This window comes from Carassius auratus, unplaced genomic scaffold, assembly GCF_003368295.1.
Source record: "Carassius auratus strain Wakin unplaced genomic scaffold, ASM336829v1 scaf_tig00000062, whole genome shotgun sequence".
Taxonomy (NCBI): domain Eukaryota; kingdom Metazoa; phylum Chordata; class Actinopteri; order Cypriniformes; family Cyprinidae; genus Carassius; species Carassius auratus.
The window spans coordinates 120,454-140,472 of record NW_020523274.1 but is presented as its reverse complement, the minus strand read 5'-3'; the positions used below and the strand labels follow the sequence as shown (position 1 = coordinate 140,472).

Below are 20,019 nucleotides of genomic sequence, written 5' to 3'. Positions count from 1 at the left end.
TCACCGTCAATGTCAAGTTTTTGGGAGGATCTTTGGGCTCTGGGAAAACATGACCATGAATGTCACAAATAAGTTATGCATGCATGCACTCAATGGATATCAGATAATCAAGCATGCACAAACGTCCTCACCAATCTCCAGGGTTCTAGCGAGAACGGGTTCAGATGCTTTGCCGTCTGTGCGAGCCGTCTGTGCGAGCGTTGGAAGCTGCCCCGTGAAGGCGGTGATGGTAATGGGAGTACAGGGTAAATGCAGTCAGGTTCCCGACAAACACCTTCCTGGTCTCCTCTGAATGCCGCACTAGGCTTATGTTGTATCCCAAACCATCCAACTGAAAGAGGACAAAGAGAAATTAAAGAAGAATATTTCAGAAAGTCAACATATGAACCTGATTTCTTAAGTTTATGAACTCACATCAGCGATGTCAATGATGTATGAGGTGGGTCCTGTGATGACCGATGGTTCGTCCCACTCAATATTTAACTGAGTGGGAGAAGCAGACACTGATATGTTACCAGGGGGGGCATCAGGGTCTTAGACACAAAGATAGAGAGGGTAAGAAAAATTAAGGTTTGCTATAAATTTACAGTATGACAACCCAAGGGAAAATGATGTAGCTCAAAAGCTAAGGAGACTTAAGAAATGTTTGCTCTGAGCTGCACTTCTCATATTGCTCCCACGTAGACCGAAGAACAGTCTCTGCAAAAATCAAATGCTCAAAAATGGGATGGAAAAAATGATAATCTTGATGCTCTTGAATCAAAGCTAATGGATTGGGGCAGCGTTTTTCATTGATTGATTTTCAGTATGGACTAAAATTGTGAGAATGCTTCTCTGATTCACAAGATCCTTGAACACTGCAGAGGATTCATAGCAGTGTCAAACAGAACTGAAAGACAAATGTTCCAAACACAGTTGAGGTTTCAGAGGGCCATGCATCATGACTTTCCTTGGCTTTTGCTTGGCCTTATTTATTTCTCTCCTGTTGGATTTTCTTATTCTAGAACCACAGACAAATTTTGTAAAAATCAAAAAATAATTTTTACAACATAATGTTTTATATAAATGAATCAACTCATAAAATATATTTATATAATAGTTTTTTTTTAATTATTCTTATGAATTTTGTATTTTCCTGTTTAGTTTTAAAAAATAAATATTTGGCTTTATATTACATATTTATATTGCTTATTTTATATATTTACTTTTTATTCATTTAAATACGTTTTTGGAATATATTAAATAAAAGAAGATCTAAATTAAAATTAACAAATATATCATTTATATTTACCAATATATCTACTATCTATCTATCTATCTATCTATCTGATCTATCTATCTATCCTATCTATCTATCTATCTATCCTCATCTATCTATCTATCTATCTATCTATCTATCTATCTATCTATATATATATAGATAGATAGATAGATAGATAGATAGATAGATAGATAGATAGATAGATATTGGTTTAATATAAATATATATTTTGTAAAGTTGTTTTCCTTTAAAGTTTACTACATTTTAAGTATTGACCTTTGCCTCTGGAAGCAATAAAACAAATGAATTGTAGACATACGGTGAGAGTATAGAGTCAAAATCAAATTGGACAGTGATCTGAAGAAACTGAATGATTTAAATTAAGATCAGACATTTAGAAACTTGAGAGTAGATATGCGGGACTAGACTCTTTTTCTCATGGGAAACATCTCACAAATGGGAAACTCAAGCAAGAGTGTCTAGGATAAACATACGAGACAATAAGAGATCTCATTTGCGATTTTTCTTTCTTATGGGAATATTTTTATGCATGTGTAACATACTTCCTGCGAGTGTCTGTGTGTGGATCCAGTTGGAGGGTTCTCCGGCTCCAGCCCTGGTGAACGCCACCAGTCTGATACTGTAATCTCTATATTTCAGCAGATGGGAAAGTGTGACTCCACTGGTTTCTCCTTCAACCCACACCTCAAACTCTCTCTCCACACAGGAGTCCACGTGCTGCTCTGGCACACAATTTCTTGCCAATTGCTGAATCTCTACATTATAACCCTGCAACAGACCAGGAACGTAGACGGGACGCTGCCAGCTCACAGACACACTGTCAGAGGTAACATCCGTTATGTTCAGTGACTGGGGCGGACCAGGAACTGCAGTAAGAAAAGAAACAATCATGTCTGTACCACAAATGGAGCAGAAAATTGAGCATTACTGTACATTACTTGCTCACCACTGGATGCTTTCCAGTGAATGGGTGCCATCAGAATGAGAGCTCAAAAAGCTGATTAAAACATCACAATAATCCACACCACTCCAGTCCATCAAGTATTGTCTTGAGAAGTGTATTAGGAGATTTTTTTACTTTTAACCATGTTTTTCAGCTAAAATATGGGTCCCTAATATTGCCTTCTAAAGTGAAAATGTTATCTTGCCTGAATCAAGAGAGAAATATGCGCAGATCAAGCACGGTTTACAAGTGAAAACTGTTCTAAACAAATAAGTTGGTGGATTTTGATGTGAGAGGAGCATTGACATTTTCACTTGAAGGAAGCATTGTTATGGATTATGGACTCTATGGGTATTTTGGCTGGAAACAAGAGTTTAAAGTTAAAATATCTTAATTGTGGATTTATTTCTCACAAATGAGAAGCTTTTTACTCCACAAGACATTAATTGATGGACTGGAGAAGTGTGGATAACTTGCAGATTATTGTGATGTTTTTATCAGCTGTTTTGTCTCTCACTCTGATGGCACCCATTTACTGCAGAGGATCCATTGGTGAGAAAGTGATGTAATGCTACATTTCTCCAAATCTGTTTCAATGAAGAAACAAACTAATCTACATCTTGGATGTCTTGAGGGTGAGTCAATTTTCATTTTTGGGTCAACTATCTCTTTAAGACATCATACCTGACTCAGGTGGAGTGTGTGCAGTACAGTTGGCTTCGTCCCCTATTCCGGCTGAATTAACTGCAGCTACGCTGATGACATAGAAAATGTTCGGTGACAGGCCGATGAAAGTGTGTGCCACTGTGTGTGTGAGCACGAGAGGATGAGCCTCCTCCTCTAGATCTCCAGAGCGAATGATGTAGTACAGAATCTCTCCGTTAGGATGAATCGGAAGCTCCCATTTCATGTAGACTGAATTCCAATCCAATCCAGAACAGGTCAAATTCCCAACGGCATCTGACACTGAAACATACACACCAACACCACATATATATATCTTGGTGAGACTCTATATAAGACTCTGTATACATATAAATATTTTTTCTATTTGAATAGCTTTTAAATTTGAAATATCAAACAAATTCACATTTTAAAACCAATATTAAAGATTTAAAAACCTAACGTTTAACAAAAGTTTAAACTTTTTAAACACGGGTTTCACATTGACAATAATAAGAAATGTGTCTTCTTGAGCAGCAAATGAGCATATTAGAATAAGGATCATGTGACACGAATGGATGTGTGAGTGTGTATTACCTGATTCATTGGTGGTGAAGATGACAGGTAGGCTGTACTGATCTCCATTTCCTGCTCTAGTGAACGCGCACACGCTGATATTATATGAATTATGAGGTCTAAAGCCACTCAGTTCTGCTTGTGTGGATGCATCTGATGAGTTCTTGGGTAAACAGAGGCATATGAAGTTTAATTTACATGCAGAGAAAAATGTGAGAACATAATCAAACATAGTACACAGACATATGGGAGTATTACCTGATATCTGAAAGTGTATGTGTTTAGTTCGAGTATTCGGAAACCATAGTGCTGGATGATTCCATTTGGCTCTGGACTTGGTTCCCAATGAAGCCACACTGAATTCACAGTGTGGTTAAAAATACTCAGATTGTGTGGTGGAGACATTGGGACTGGACACACAAAAAAGCACTTAAGACATTAGACACATTAAGTCTGCACATTTATAGTTGTATGAATTTACAAAATAGGATATTCAAATTTGAAATTAGGATTTTAGATTTCAAATGACAATTTTCAAATGTCAAACTTTATTTATTATATTTTTAAGGCAAGACTTAACATTTAAGTAATTACCATTTTAGGATTATTGCCCTTATAGAAAGATCATTAGTTGTCATTAAAATAATAATAACAATAATAATAATTTTGTTTTATACAAAAGTTCAACAATATTTTTTTTTTATAAAAAAGCTTATAAAAAATGTTTTATTTTAAATTTACATTTTTACGTTTCAAATGTCAAATTAAAATTTTAAAGCCATGCCTTAAATATCTTTTAACAAAAGTTTACATTTTTAAAAATAAATAAATATCAAACAAACTCCAAATTCAAATTTTAAAAGAAAAGATTTAAAGTTTAACAAAGGTTTACATTTTCAAAGCTCAAACAAAAGACTTTTAAAAATTTTGTTTGAAATATTGAAATATCAAACAGATTCCACATTCAAATTTGAATTAAATATTTACATTTCAAACAGATTTCCTCTAGAAAAACAATAAAGATGCATCTCTGACCTGCTTCATCAGTCTGCAGTGGAATAATCACGGAGGGACCGGCATTTATGCGTGTGACCGCAGCGATGGAGAGATTGTAAGGTGTAAATGGAGTGAGCTCTGAGAGCATTAGGTGTGTTTCTACAGTGGTGTAGGTTTTGTTGACGCTCCCAGGACCTTGTAAAACTGCAGTATAATTTATGATCTCGCCATTGGCCTCGACTGGGGGGAACCATGACACATAGATGGAGGTGCTGGAGAGATTGCTACTAGCTCCAGGCAATGGTGGAGAACTTGGGACTGTCAGTACACAGACACACAATAGTTCTCAATCAGTAAATATGATTTATATACATGTGCATGTAAAAAAACAGGAAATGATGCCTACCATCTTCATCTGTTCGCAGGGGCAGCATTGCAGTGTGGTTTAAAGCCGATCCAGCACTGGTTGCTGGGGTGACTTTTATGATGTAGGGAAAATACTTCCTGAGCTTGGTAAAGAGGTAGATGTTGTCTGTGGTAGTTTTGGTGATGGTGGTGTTGACTGTGCGGTTGATGGACGGGTGGGTCGTACCCGCCTCTTGGAGGCTCAGCTGATAGAAGACTCTGCCATTGGGCTCCAGAGGAGGGTCCCAGCTGATCACAACAGCCGTAGAGCTATAGATCATAGCAGTGAGGTTGTGGACGGGACCACTCGGCACTGCACGGGGGGAGGATGTAGAAGAGATACAATTATCTATGTGTGAAGAACGGCTAACAGTTACACTTTAGAACAGGGAACAAATCATTGCAGTCTAAGTAATGAAACCAACATCTAATAAAATGTTGGTTCAAGTGGTTCAAGAAATGGAATGAGGCTTTGTTCCCCAATCTAAAGTAACACAATTAGGGTTTATCTCATAAAAACTTGCAATATCAGGACATATTTCACCTAGCCCATTAAACGACAATTAAAAAGGTTTCATAAAGGTCATAAATAAATAAAAAGTTCATAAAAGTCATTAAGGTAAACAAGTAAATGAACTTATTTATCTATGATTATCATGATAAAAAAAAATTATATATATTTTTAAATCTTGAAATTGTGAAATATGATCCAGAAATTGAGATTCACCCATTAAATGTACAAATGTACTATCATTATTTAATTTATTAATTTACGCTTAAATAAAGCATAAATGGCACACTGCAGCACCAAACCAGTCAACAATTATAATGATTAAAATCAGTAAAATCAGATCTTAAACCAAGAGATTCAAATACAGATAATTAAAATACAAAAGCACACATACAACACACACATGGACATGATATTCAGCAATTACACACATCTGTGAATCTGTGGAAATTAAAAAGGTAAATAAACTCCGGCACAGCGTCTGCAAAATCCAGAGTCAAGATCACAGATATAGAAAAGGAGAGAGAAGCAGAGAAAGAAAAGCTGATTGTGTTAGTAAGAAAATCCGTCTGGAGCATGTTCTGTGTACGAGATATTGCTTTGGGCTGAACTGAGCTGCTGAAGCTGGGTGATTCTCCAGTAACTGCAAACCGATCAGACACAATCACTCACAAAGAGCCAAACAGGACCATGGCATTTTTTATTCCTATAGAACACTTTCAAAATCTCAGACGCCAGGGGAGAAAAACCTTCATCTGTCTCAGAAGGTCACCTCTGCACCGTTTTTCCCAAAATCACACAAAAATGGTTTGTTTTGACTCTAACATAAAACCTTAACACGTGGTTTAGATTCAGAAACCAGGTTAACTTATTCACATAAACATATAAAGTATGAAATAATTCATTTTAGTTTTCAACAAAAGCTCTTTCAAGCATAAAATAAGATATTTTAAAGAATGTAGGCATCACATGTACTGTAATTCTCAAATGTTTCTTTTAAGAATCAGCTCAGATGTTACTTTTAAAGGAAGAAGGAGAGCAAATGAGCTCTTGACATTTAATAAAAGCATAGAGCTATAAAATAAAGTAGTTTATTTTTATTAAAATTTTTGAGATACATGACATTACTGGACTCTATTTCTCAGCATAAAGATATGAGAAGCAGGAGACAAAAAAAAAGTCTCCAATTGGTCTCAAACAGGAAGTGTTACAATATTTCTTCAGTCAAATATATAATGTTACATAATGTACCAGAAACTTACAGCAACGTGCTGCTGTATTTTATATTTTCAACAAATCCTGTGAGAGGAAATGCAAGCTGGGATAGTCTAGAGACTGATAAATAAAAGGCTTTGAGATCAGACGCGCTCGGTCTCATGGTGAGGGCTCAACAATCCCAGTTTGCAGCTTGAAGGAAGTTGTCTCCTTTCACAAAATGTGCTGAATCTGTGCGGTGTGCATGCGTGTGGGTGTGTTTATGAGTTTCAGTGTGATTTTTTTGGGAGCGTAATCTGTTGGAAAAGTGGTGCAGAGCTGCGTTTCTCCCCTGAGTGTGTGAGGAGACTGACCGTCCTCTAACGCGGTGAAGTTTAGATGGGGACTGAACACTTCCCCATCACCAACAGAAGTGCTGGAACTCATCCATACACTGTACTCATGTCCTGCCTTCAGATCAGACAACACCAACCAGTGCTCTGAACCAGGAACCGTCTACAGAGAGAGAAAGAGAACATGGTCATTCACTGCATTTCATTCAGAGTTTGGTCCAGCTATTCTTAGAGATTAAATCCTTTACAAAAAGTACTGTTGTGGTTTATCATTTACTTACCCTCCTCTTGTTCTAAAACTGTATGATGTGTTTCTTTATTCTGTCGAATACAAGATAAAATATTTTGAGGAATATGGGTAACCGAACTGCTGACAGTAGCCACCGATTCAGTCTTAAGTATTTTTTTCCCAATTCTATGGAAGTCAATGGCTACCGTCAGTTATTTGGCTGACCACATTCATTAAAATATTTTATTTTATGCTTAACAGAAGAAAGAATCTCAAACAGGTTTGGAACAACTTCAGGGTGAGTAAATGATGACAGAATTTAAATTTTAGTGTGAACTATTCCTTTAAATGTTACATGTTCAAAAACATGGTACATTGAGCTTTTTTCCTCTTATTTCTTTCTGATTTCTGCACAACTAATTGGGATTGTAAAACCTGCCAAAGATATTTTATCTAATGAGGATATTAACACAAGAAAAACGGTCTTAAAGGTAAAAATGTCTACAGTAAATTGCTTCTAATTTGGTGTGACAAGTTTCCAGTCGCAGCCAATATATTTAGTTAACAGCTAATTAAAAACTACATTTTTGCATTTAGATTATCAAATGTGACAGCAAAGACTTCATTTGAACTTCCTATTCATCAAGGAATCCTGAAAAAAAGTATCACAGTTTCCACAAAAAATATTAAAGGGGGAAGGAAATGCTCTTTTTCACTCAATCTCCTGTTTATCTTGAGTACCTATAGAGTAGTACTGCATCCTTCAGAACTCCAAAAAGTCTTTAGTTTTATTATATTCATAAGAGAAAGATAGTCTGTACCAATTTTTCCCGGAAAAACACGACCGGCTGGAGGCGTGACGTGTGGGCGGAGCTAAAGAATCACGAGGACGCACTAACAAGGAGGCAGAGATATTTGAAGCAGTTTTACTCACCGCCTGCGGTTCCAACATACGATCGTGACCCTTTTTCGTTGGGATTGCATCATCCTTAAGAAATAAACGATACGCAAATCCGGCGTCAAACTGGGCCTTGTTAGTAAAACAAGCATCTTCGAAATGCAGGGAACAAACACAAACACTTGCACAACTCCGTTGATGCTCTGTAAAAATAAACTCCATCCACTGGTCCCTTAATGCTGTTTTTTTTTTTGGTAATCTGTGCAGGGTTGTCTTGACCTGGCAACCAAAAACACACTTCTGTGACATTTCGCGACGCTTTCGCTCGGATCAGTGAAGTCTGTTGTGCTCTCAGTGCTCTGTTATACGGGAGCGCGCGCTCTTCCGGCAGAAGTGCCCTTAGGACCCATATAAGGAAATTCCGCTCCATCTAACATCACACAGAGCCATACTCGAAAAAAACTTTCCGAAACTTGTGACAAACTGGAAGGAGTATTTTTGGAACAGAAATACTCCTTCAAACGTACAACTTAATTTTTGAAACTTTGTCCATGTTTAGCATGGGAATCCAACTCTTTAACAGTGTAAAAAACTCAGTATGCATGAAATAGCATTTCACCCCCCCTTTAAGCAGCGCAACTGTTTTCAACATTGATAATAATAAGAAATCAGCATATTAGAATGATAATAATCCGAAAATCTGCATATCAGAATGATTTCGGAAGGATCATGTGACACTAAAGACTGGAGTAAAGATGCTGAAAATTCAGCTGCGCATCACAGGAACAAATTATATTTGAAAATATATTTAAATAGAAAATAGAATACCATCATGTTTAGTGTCTTTAAAAAGATCAATACTCATCTGTTTGAGTATATATACCTGCGTAAACTTTGTGTTGTTTTCTGTATTGTCCGTGTAGTAGATGGTATAGTATTGGATGATGCCGTTGGGTTGGTTTGGAGGACTCCAGCTGAGATGTACTGTAGTGGTGGTGAGGAGTGTGTATGATACATTCTGTGGAGGGTCAGAGGGGGCTGCAAAACAGAGAACGCATTTATCTTTATGACTGTGAGGGCAATGCTGTTTCATGATATTGTGATTCTTTTTCAAAACTTAGTGAGCTGCCTGACTCTTTAGGCTAAATGAAACTAAACCTTATATAACCTGAAAGAAGTGAAAAGTTCTGTTATTTTCTAATACTTTCCATACTGTTTTCAAAATGTTGGGGTCGGTAAGATTTTGAAAGAAGTCTCTTATAAATATGAGCAGTTGATCACAATTTCAGATAACTGTTTTTTATTTGAATGTATTTTAGGATGTAATTTCTTACTTTAATGTAATGTATTTAAATCTGATATTTCCGTCATCTCCAAATTATTTCAGAGTATATTGTAGGATCCTTAAGAAGTGTAACGGAGTTAAAAAGAACATTAATTATGATATTAATGAATGTTGAATTCAATGAAATTAGAGGTAAAAAAAAACTACATTTAATTTAATTTAATTTTTAATTTATTTCGATGCCCCCTAGTGGTTAATGCATTTATTTTGTCCTTGCATGCTTACCGTAGTTCAGAAGAAAATGGTTCACACTGCTGCGGGTTAGCGTGTTTCTCTTCTCTCCTGTTTATGGTGTTTTAAAAAAGTGATAAAAGTGTGTTTAATAAGAGTTTTTCAGATGTAAACGTTCGTAGTGATTATATCAACAAATGTGCAGTGAGTTGGATGGGTTTATATGTCCGATGGATATTTTGTTGATTACTTAACATCACTCCATTGGCTCCCAGTCCATTTCAGAATTCAGTTTAAAATTATTTTATTTGTTTTTAAAGCTCTTAATGATCAAGCCCCCTCTTATTTAAAAGATCTTATTGTCCCACATTCACCTAGTAGATCCTTAAGGTCTGCTGATCAGTATCTTTTATATGTCCCTTGATCACGTTTAAAAACTATTATCATCTATTATCATTTTTAAAAAGAGGCTTAAAACATATCTTTTCTCCCAGGCGTTTTAATCTAATCTTAGTACTGTGTTTTTTAGTATATTGTCTTCCATGTTGTTTTATTCTTATTTTATATTTTTTTATTTGTATTGGTTTTTTTTTAATACTCTGTTCAGCACTTTGGTTACTTACTTACTTACTTCTCGTTGTGCCTTGTTACTCATGCGGTGAAATGAACGTGCTGCTGCTGATGCAACATCAGATAGTTTAATGGAATACACACAGTTATCCTCATTGTTTGGGAAATGTGGTAAGGCCACATTGGGGACAACAATCGTTACAGAAGCATGCTTATGATTAGAGAATGTGTTTGTGTTCACCTGATTCTATGGTACTGAACGTGATATAAATCAGGATTCCTCCATCTCCGAGTCGAGTCCAGCTGCTCACGGAGGCATTATATTGACCCAGTCCATCCACACTCACCACCACTGATGTTTCCGTCACATTGGCGACAAACTCAGAGCTCAGATTCCTAACACACGTGCACAAATGTTAGTTTCAATCTTGTACAACAACAGCCAGGTCTTTGGTAAAAGCTGATTTTAAATCATCTTTACTTACCACACTCTCACTATGTAGTATAAAACCTCAGAGTTAGCCTCCTCTGGAGGTTCCCAGGACAACTCTACCTCAGTATCAGACAATTTCCTGGCAATTAGGAATTTTGGAGGGGAACTGGGTACTGTTGTTTAGGAAAAACAGCTATTATAGACCCAAAACTGTGGAAAAGGACTTTATTCTTTGAATACGACAGTGATTTGAGTTAGTGAATGTAAGACAATGTCTCCCATGCCAGGAACGGCATCCACATTTGTCCATTCTGAAAGCTGTTGATGGAAAAACTAACCAACCAAACAGAGAAACAAACACAAACATTGTCAGTAGGTTCTGCCTCCTGAGGTAGAAAGATTAAACTTGATTTAAAGGCAAAATGTATCCATAACACTGTAAAAAAGACTCCCCGACTGCTTTCAGAAATGTTCTGTGGGAGAAATAAAAGTAGTTTAGATAATAGATAACATTCTAATTTCCCGTGTGCAGACCTCTGAAAATCTGTAAGAAGAACTGTTTAAGTGTGACCTTAATACCAGAAATCTTTAGCCAGATCCTGATAAATTCACCATGAAGACTGAATCTAAAAAGTAAAACAGTTTAATTAAACACCACAAGATCCGTTTGTTAAAACAGAACACTGACCGTCCTCCAATGTGGTGATGTTCAGGATCTCGCTCGTGTGGTTTCCAGAGCCGACCAGTGTGGCGGCCTGTACGCTGATACGGTAGCGTGCATACTTTCGCAGGTTGGACAGGATGACATAAGGCACTTGTGTGGTTTGGTTCAGACTGTGTGTGGCGTTCCAGTATTCTACATTGTAGATCAAGATGATGCCATTTGCGAGAAGCGGGGGTGACCATGACACATTCACCTCACTGGATCCGATGTACTCATAGGTCAAATCGTATGGTGGGCTGCCAGGCACTGCAACAAACAATTGAACTGCGCATTAAGATGAAGTCAGCGATTAGTGCAAAAAATATATCAGCCTCCAAATTGCTCATATTCAATAAAACAGTCCTTTCGCGCATGTGATAAATAGCATTAGAAAATGAAATGGGCTGTTTAATTAATTATTCTTTTTTTTTTAAACAGTAGAGAGGGGGAATGACTAAGATTTAAACTTACAGTAAACCACCTGCATGAGCACCATGGCTCAGTATGTCAAGGCAGGTGTGCTAGGAAGTGGGCTTTTATGAATGAAGGTGTAACATTCAGAAGTTTGAGGTCGGTAAAACTTTTTAATGATTCTGAAAGAAGCTATGCTCACCGAGGCTGCATTTATTTGATCAAAGATATAGTAAAAACAGGAATGATGTGAAATATTATTCAAATGTTATATTTTGGAATCTATTTTAACATTACATTTAGTTCTGTGATGCAACACTGAACTTTCTTCAGTGTCACTTGATCCTTCAGAAATCATTCTAGTGTGCTGATTTGGTGCTCAAGATTAATTCTCATTATTATCAATGTTGCTTAATATTTTTGTGCAAACTGTGATACTTTTATTAGAATTCTTTGATGAAAAGAATGTTTAAAAGAACAGCATTCAATTGGAATAGAAAGATTTGTAACATTAAAAAAATCTTACTGTCACTTTTGATCACTTGAATGTGTTCTTGCTGATTAAAAGTATGTTTGGTGCAACAAAGTTTGTGAAAGTCATTCATCTGTATTAATGAGAGTTGGTGATTTATATTCCACTTCATGCAAATTGAAGCAGAGATGCAATGAGCGAATAGTGACTGGCATGAAGACACTAGAGTTCACATAATTTGATGCTTGATAGAGTTGGAGCGTGAATGTCTACTAGAAATCAAACAGCCCCAAGACTTTAATCGCCGTATGTGTGAATGTGCCTTAACTGTAGGAACCCTTTGAAAGGGAAAGAGTGTGGGATTTCAGGATGAAATTGGATTAAAGTTTTATGCTTCTTCTAGTTTTTCAATTAAACATGAACACACACACAGTGACTCACCATCCTCCCCCGACAGCATCTGTAGAGTATCAGAAATCTGGTTCCCGTGTCCGTGTAGAGTAAACGCACGGACAGTCACATTGTAGTGTGTGTAAGGCTTCAGGTAGTACAGTGTGGCACTGGGTGATGTGCTGTTGACTGTGTTGCTGTATGTGCCGTTGGTGTAGGAGACCTCATACAGGCGGATGATGCCGTTGGGTTTCTCTGGCGGAGACCAGGTGAGAGAAGCGGTGGAGGAGGTGGTTTTCACTACGGCCAGATCCCGTGGGGGTGAATCCGGCTCTGAAAGACAGAAGGAAGCATGCTAAGAGATTTCTAAAGTGTTTACGGGGGCTTCTGTATGTATATGAAACATAACTGGCTCAATACCATCCTCTAGTGTCATAACGAAGATGTAGTCTTCATCTGTCAGTGGACTTTCCCCCACGGCGGTGGAAGCGGCCACACGTACCTTATAACTACTGTACTTGTCCAGACCTGTGGATATGAGCATATATAGTGTTATATGGTGGCCTCAAAAACTTTTTGAACACCTGGGTAAAACTAAGAAATGTTTAAACATCATTGCATTAGATGTAAAATATCCAAGCAGGCTGAATCTGCAAACAAATGCAAGGGTACAGTATTTTTTTAATTATTTTTGCTCAATCTGGTGTTTTGGTGATTTTAAGTGGATGTGTTAAGTCGGTTCTCTTCAAGGTTTCCTAGAAAGTGTGTCGTAAGTGAATGAATGTACACCAGATATATACTGCTTTTCAAAAGCTTGTGGTTGGAATTATTTTTTTATGTTTTTCTAAGAAGTTTTTTGTGCTTACAAAGGCTGCATTTATTTAATCAAACATGCATTTAAAGCAATAGCATTGTGATATATAATTAAAATTTAAAACAACTATTTTCTAATGTACTAGATTTTAAAATGTAGATTATTCCTAGGATGCAAAGCTGAATTTTTTAGCATCATTACTCCAGTCTTCAGTGTAACATGATCCTTTATTATTTTACCTGTGAGCACTTCAGTGGTGGTGTCCGCCGTCTGTCGTAATTGCTGGTTTGTAAGGAGATTTTGTGCATATACAGTGTAGTGAGTCAGTTTGCCGTTAGGGTTCAGTGGCGGCTCCCAAGTAACACGGATGGAGGTGGAGGTCAGGTTCTGATAGGACACATTCTGAACAGAGCTGGGCACTGTGGGGAAAGACTGGGGTTATTTATACAGCGGTTGTATGTTATAACTACTGTACTTCAACTAAGAAGTCTGAATGTATTGTACCTTGTTCAGTTGTTTTCACTGTAACTTCTGTGGAAGGCCCTTCTCCAATTATGTTTTTTGCTGTCACACTAAATGTATACTCAGTGAAAGGACTCAGTCTTCTAACAATATACATGATGTGATCAGACGACAGGTCTGCTGTCTCCTCAGTGGCAGGTAGGACTGTCAATCAAAAAGCACAACCAATCAGATAACAGAAAGCAAAAACAACAGAGAGCAACAATGATGCCCCCCTTTTTAGCGTCAATGATAAAGTAATTTTCCCAATAATTTTCTTCACTGGGATTTTTAAAAAATGTAAAGAAATTTTGGCAGCACATGAACACAACAACATAACAAACTTTGAAAAAAAAAATATTTTAAATTACAAATTTTGTTGAGAAAATTATTCCCATGAAGCACTATTTACTTCAATAGACTATGAATTAAGTGATCAAATAAAATAATTACAGTATAATATAAAACTATTTACTCATGGGCTACTGTAAGGACTAAGTATAGCATACTTATTTAAATAAATTAATACAAAAAAAATCTGATTTATATAAATACTTATATTTTATATAAAATGTAAATAAAAAATAAAACCATATAAATATAAAATAATCTATTTTAAAATGTAAAAAAATTTACAGGTCACAATTGCTCTTTTCATCAATTTCAACCAATTTTTATGGTGACACTGACTTCTCTGATTGGTGGATTAATCTTTAGGATTATGTGTAGGGAAATGAGCAGTAGAAAAAAAAAACAATGAAGTGTCTTGTCTATACTTCAGTCAGTGTTGTTATTAATACATTTGTAACCATAAAAATCATATTTGGTAACTGAAACAAATCTGGAAAAATTAAAAACATAAACCTTAAAAAACCTTAATGGAACAATTTAGAATAAGTTTCCATTAATTAATGTTAGTTAATGTATTAATTAACATGAACAAACAATGAACAATACATTTATATCTGTATTTATCTTTGGTAATGTAAGTTAATGAAAATACAGTTATTCATTGTTAGTTCATGCCAATTCACAGTGCATTAGCTAATATTAACAAGCACAACTTTTTTTTTCATTTGAATAATGCATTAGTAAATGTTGAAATTAACATTAACTAAGATTAATAAATGCTGTAAAAGGATTGTTCTTGCTTAGTTCATGTTAACTAAAGTAGTTAACTTACATTAACTAAAGGAACAATATTCTACATTGTTACCAAAAAATGGAAACTAAAATTAAACTGCATAAAAAAAATACTATTTCAACTAAAATGAACACTGAAAATATGAAACAAATATAAAAATAAATAAAAAGCTATTTTAAAATGTTAATCAACACTATAATAGTTTATAAATAATTCTAAATGAACACTGAGTAAAGTAGATCTGTCTTGAAAGGTTTATTCATGTTGCTAAAAAAATAAATTTTATCTAGAGATTTTAAATACAATTTATACTTCCGCACACCTAATATAAATGACTAATTATTAGTTGTTATTTTGGTTGTGCTTTTAACAGTAATATAAGTATCCAAGTCACCACAACAGTTTTTTACCCTCTATTCCGATAGTGGTGGCAGCTCTTGTTGAGGGGTTTGTCTGCTGCTGGGTGGAGTCTGTGGCCACCGCCCTAGTGGAACGACGGGGCTGGGAGGGGCTTAAGTTAACCAATGTTGGTTGGTCAGTTCCTTGAGTGACAGCTGAAAGTTCAGTCAAAGGTTCCTGAGTCACAGCCTCAGTCTCAGCTTTAACAGATACATCAGTTCGGTCATGGGTCACTGTGAGCCAGGGTGGAGGTGTGTGGGGGGTGCTCGGGGTCAGAGGAAGGTCAGAGGTCATTTCTGTATCAGTGTTTGTAAAATCACGACCCAAAGTGGGAAATGTTCTGTGTGAGGTGAGAATGAATGCAGATGACGTAGTGATTTCTAGTGACCTTGCATTACGACGAAGTGGAGCATTCTGTAAACACAACAACATATTATCAGTAAAGCTAAACTAACCACAATACAGTGAGTGTGCGTGTTTGTGTGAGAGTGTGTGAGTGTGTGTGTGTGTGTGTGTGTGTGTGTGTGTGAGTGTGAGTGAGTCTGTGGAGTTTATTGTGTTTTACCTGTCCTCGCAGGGTGATGTCCTGCACAAGAGTACTGCGGTATAACACTAGTATCCGATAGTGTGTGATTAGTCCGTTCGGTTGGCCCGGGGGTCTCCAGGACAGACGGACAGATGTGGAGTCCACAGCCTCAGCTGTCAGATGAGACACAGCACTTGGGGCTAACGGGGAAATCAATGCACACACACACATACAGTTACAATAAACTTTACCAGGGGCCTTTGCGCAGTTCAAAGAGACCGCAAGATGAATTTAAACTAGATAAAAAAGTTTGTCAAGCCTGAAAGTTTAAAGCAATTGTAAAAGCCTTGAAGCCTGAAAAAATATATATAGATAAGAAAGATGGTGATAATGTTTCTAGCATGATTTGCATGTTTTCAGCATGACTGTCCTGTTACTTGCATATTGCTGGCATGATAAACAAGTAACTAGCATGTAATTAGCAATATTAGCAAGTGACTTGCATGTTGCTAGCATGATTAGCAAGTGACTAGCAAGTCAGATCAGTTAGAAAAGATACAGCACACTAAGTAATATCAGTCTGAAGAGCTGGGCTGAGTTTGGAGTTTGTTAAGTTAAAGCTGTAGGAGAAGTTAAAGTCAGACATTTTAGTCTCACAAGAATAATAAAAACTGTAATTTTCCGTTTTTTCTCAAGCCAACTTAATTACTTAAAAAAAGACAAAACGTGCTTTAAAATAAAATTAAATGCAAAAAATTTGTGATTTAAATCACAAACAACGAGAAAAGTCTTGCAAATTTATTCATAATAATAAAATAAATATAATTGTCTTTACTGTCACATTTGATCACTTTAGTGCATCCTAGCTAAATCAAAGTATCAATTTCTTTAAAAAAATATTTTGAATGGTAGTGTATATCCATGTAAAGTCTGAGTTGGACTTTATTAATGTCCATGAGAACAGCTGATATATTTTCCCATTTCTAAAATCCATTGCTGAGAAAAGTGCAGCGCTTTATTTATCATAGCATTGGATGCTTTGAGCCCTTGAACCCAAATCAAATTTTAGATAAAAGCAACCCTAAGTGAACAAATAACCTTTCATATTTGTCCACACATTTAATAAGCATTTTCTTATTCAGCGCCAACTGGCTGTGTATGAAAAAGTCATTTCCTCCAGCTAAATTAACCCAATTAAAGGTATAATTAGAGATAGCTGATTTCTTAGACAGACAATTACACCCATTCCAGTTAAATATAAGCCTTATTTATAACTCTCATTTATTTTGACCCCTGAATTTGAACACTTAGAGAAGTCGCAAAAAACGAACACATTCACCGAGCCATCTGTTCTCCAAACAGATGAATCACAAATTAAATCGTTTTGTAAGACGTGGCTCCCAATATGTCACTATCAAACATACACAAGCACACACAGTTTAAAGACCCATTCACACCAAGAACGATAACTATAAAGATAACGAAATTAGCGTCCACACCAGCAGCCAACATCTTCTGTTTATTATAAGCGCACAAAGCCTTCATTAGCTCGTATATTTGTGTGTATAATTTATAATATACATATATGTATATGTATTTTACCTTCTGCTAGTGTTGTAATGTTGATCTCTGCTGCCGGTCCTGTGGCCCCTGCTGATTTGGCCATCACACGGATGTAGTATTGTGTGTATGGAGTCAGTCCAGTGTACATAAACGCTTGTTCGATTGTGTTGTTCTCACTAATAAACCCTGAAATACAATCATACATGTACCGCATTATTAAACAACTATTAAAGGATGTGCTTTGCCTTCAGTAGTCTAGAGCAAGTCAGGAGCATGTGTGATAAACACAAGGCCACACAGCTTCATATAGTAACTGGTCGGTGTCATAGTGTGGTGTCTGTCGGATAATATGAATCGTAAAGGTATTGGTTTTCTTACCTTCAGAGCTGTGGAGTTGGATGACGTAACTGAACCGTCCTGTGGTGATCTTTGGAGGGTCCCAAGATAGCGACAGAGATCTAGAAGTGATGTTTCTGAAAACTACGCTTTGTGGTGGGTCTTCAGGGGCTGCAACACACAGTATTGTTATTATTATTATATATATATATATATATATATATATATATATATATATATATATATATATATATATATATATTTTTTTTTTTTACAATTTTGAAAACTTGAGATTATGTTTTAAGGAAAAAATGTAGATTATTTAGATAAAAAATGTGTCCTATTGCTATAATTCCAGATATTATTATAAAAATGATAAAAACACACATTTGCAACATGTCTTAAATTTAACAACAAGCAACACATCAGAGACATTTAAGTAAAATAGTCTTTTGAATAGAATTAGGATTTTCTACATTATTTTTCTACAGTTTTAAATAACTGCTTTTTCAGCAGTCATTAGTCACATGGTCCTTTAGAAATCTTTCTAATATGCTAATATATTTTTATAGAACTTCTGATCCATTTAGTAAATTTATTTTATTTATAAATTTATTGCATTTATTTATAAAAAAACCCTGTAAAAATCACTTTACTAGAAGCCTAAGTGAGAGGGGGAAGAGTGGGAGTTTGTTGTGACACCATACTCACTCGTGTAGCTACTTATGTAACCTTCTTTAAATAGGGAAAACATGGAAGTTTTTGGTGGCTTCTAAATTCATCTCTTTTTGGATCCTAAGGAATGAATAATGCTAAGCTAAACGCAAGCATAGTAGCGCCACGTGCTAAAACAATTGAGTGCATGCACTGAGACAGGAGAAGTACATATCAACTCTAAGTTGAGGGAAGAACATAGTGGAATATGGAAAAATGGTGCCGTTTTCCTTTAAACATAATGCATCATAAAAGTATTAACACAGTAGTATAAAATGCATTAATTATGCCTTAATGCACATTATAATGCACTGTATGATCTCATAAATAATTCTAACCACAGTTATAATACTTGTCCATTTATTTTTTACACCTTTAGAAAGTATAATGCATTAAAACACATCACAAACAACCCATTTCAGATATAACAAAGAATCTGCATTATACATAAAATCAAAGTGATAAACTAGGGAACAGCAGTGTAGATCTACAGTATGTGAGAATTAAGAGTGTGTTTGTGTGATAGCATACCAGCCTCTGGCATGCGGACCATAGTGCTGGCGATCTGTCCCTCCCCATCACTGGTGAAGGCGGAGACTTCAAACACGTAGGGAGTGTAGGGGCGGAGCTCATCGATCTTCACACTGATTGGAACACTCCAGATGAAGGCGGGAGGTACGGCTGAGAGCGTAACAGTGGGCAACACAGCAGAGGTCAACTGGGAAGACACAGACGGGCTTGGAGTTCCACGAGATAAGATGTCTGCTGCATCCTAGAAGACACATAACGCGCATAAACATTCCGAAACGGATTGTAAAGATTGCTAGATCGATGCATACACCACTGTGATTTGAGTTTGGCTCAGCTGTCCTGTATCACTTTAAATATTCATTAATGTACTGTAAGTGCAAACGTACGTTGCAGTGAGGCAGGGCTCCGTTCATGATTTCCTCTGCGTTGAGCACCCGTGTACGGACGATCTGGCCTGTTCGAGCATGTTTGACTTTTACTGCAAACTTAGTGATGAGACCATTAATGCGTACAGGGAGAAACCAGGTCACTAACACTGACGTGTGATCCTCTGCGAACGCTGTGAGGTTTGACACCAGACCAGGGGCTGTGAGATTGAACAGAAACACATGGATCAGAACACATACACACACACACACACACACACTAATCAGACATTGTATTTTCATACAATACATACATCTCCACTTACAGTAGGCATTACTTTAAGGCAACATAAGCAGAAAATCTTTGCTCGCATATACACTACCATTCAGAAATTTGGATTTTTTATAGTTTTTTAAAGTATCTAATGCTTGTCAAGGCAGCATTTATTCAGAAATATAGTAATACTGTGAAATATTAATACAACTTCAAACAACTGTTTTATATTTGAATGTATTTTTTAAATGTAATTTATTCATGTAATCAAAGCTGAATTTTCAGCATCATTACTCCAGTTTTTAGT

At 36.3% G+C, this 20,019-nt stretch overlaps 1 protein-coding gene across 1 annotated transcript in view; it reads right to left on the bottom strand.

Moving 5' to 3' along the window:
- Nucleotides 1-131: 131 nt before the first annotated feature.
- The window catches only part of LOC113068797 (phosphatidylinositol phosphatase PTPRQ-like), a gene marked incomplete at its 3' end in the record, with an annotated part of 29,588 nt that continues 9,700 nt past the window's right edge, over nucleotides 132-20,019 (bottom strand). Inside the window, 20 exon segments of the mRNA XM_026241659.1 lie at nucleotides 132-234; nucleotides 236-331; nucleotides 415-533; nucleotides 1,825-2,148; nucleotides 2,910-3,191; nucleotides 3,486-3,627; nucleotides 3,723-3,874; nucleotides 4,500-4,778; nucleotides 4,867-5,178; nucleotides 11,258-11,539; nucleotides 12,597-12,878; nucleotides 12,966-13,073; nucleotides 13,599-13,778; nucleotides 13,864-14,025; nucleotides 15,415-15,817; nucleotides 15,969-16,129; nucleotides 17,532-17,678; nucleotides 17,871-17,999; nucleotides 19,074-19,314; nucleotides 19,460-19,659. Of these exon segments, the coding sequence (XP_026097444.1) occupies nucleotides 132-234; nucleotides 236-331; nucleotides 415-533; nucleotides 1,825-2,148; nucleotides 2,910-3,191; nucleotides 3,486-3,627; nucleotides 3,723-3,874; nucleotides 4,500-4,778; nucleotides 4,867-5,178; nucleotides 11,258-11,539; nucleotides 12,597-12,878; nucleotides 12,966-13,073; nucleotides 13,599-13,778; nucleotides 13,864-14,025; nucleotides 15,415-15,817; nucleotides 15,969-16,129; nucleotides 17,532-17,678; nucleotides 17,871-17,999; nucleotides 19,074-19,314; nucleotides 19,460-19,659 (4,104 nt within the window).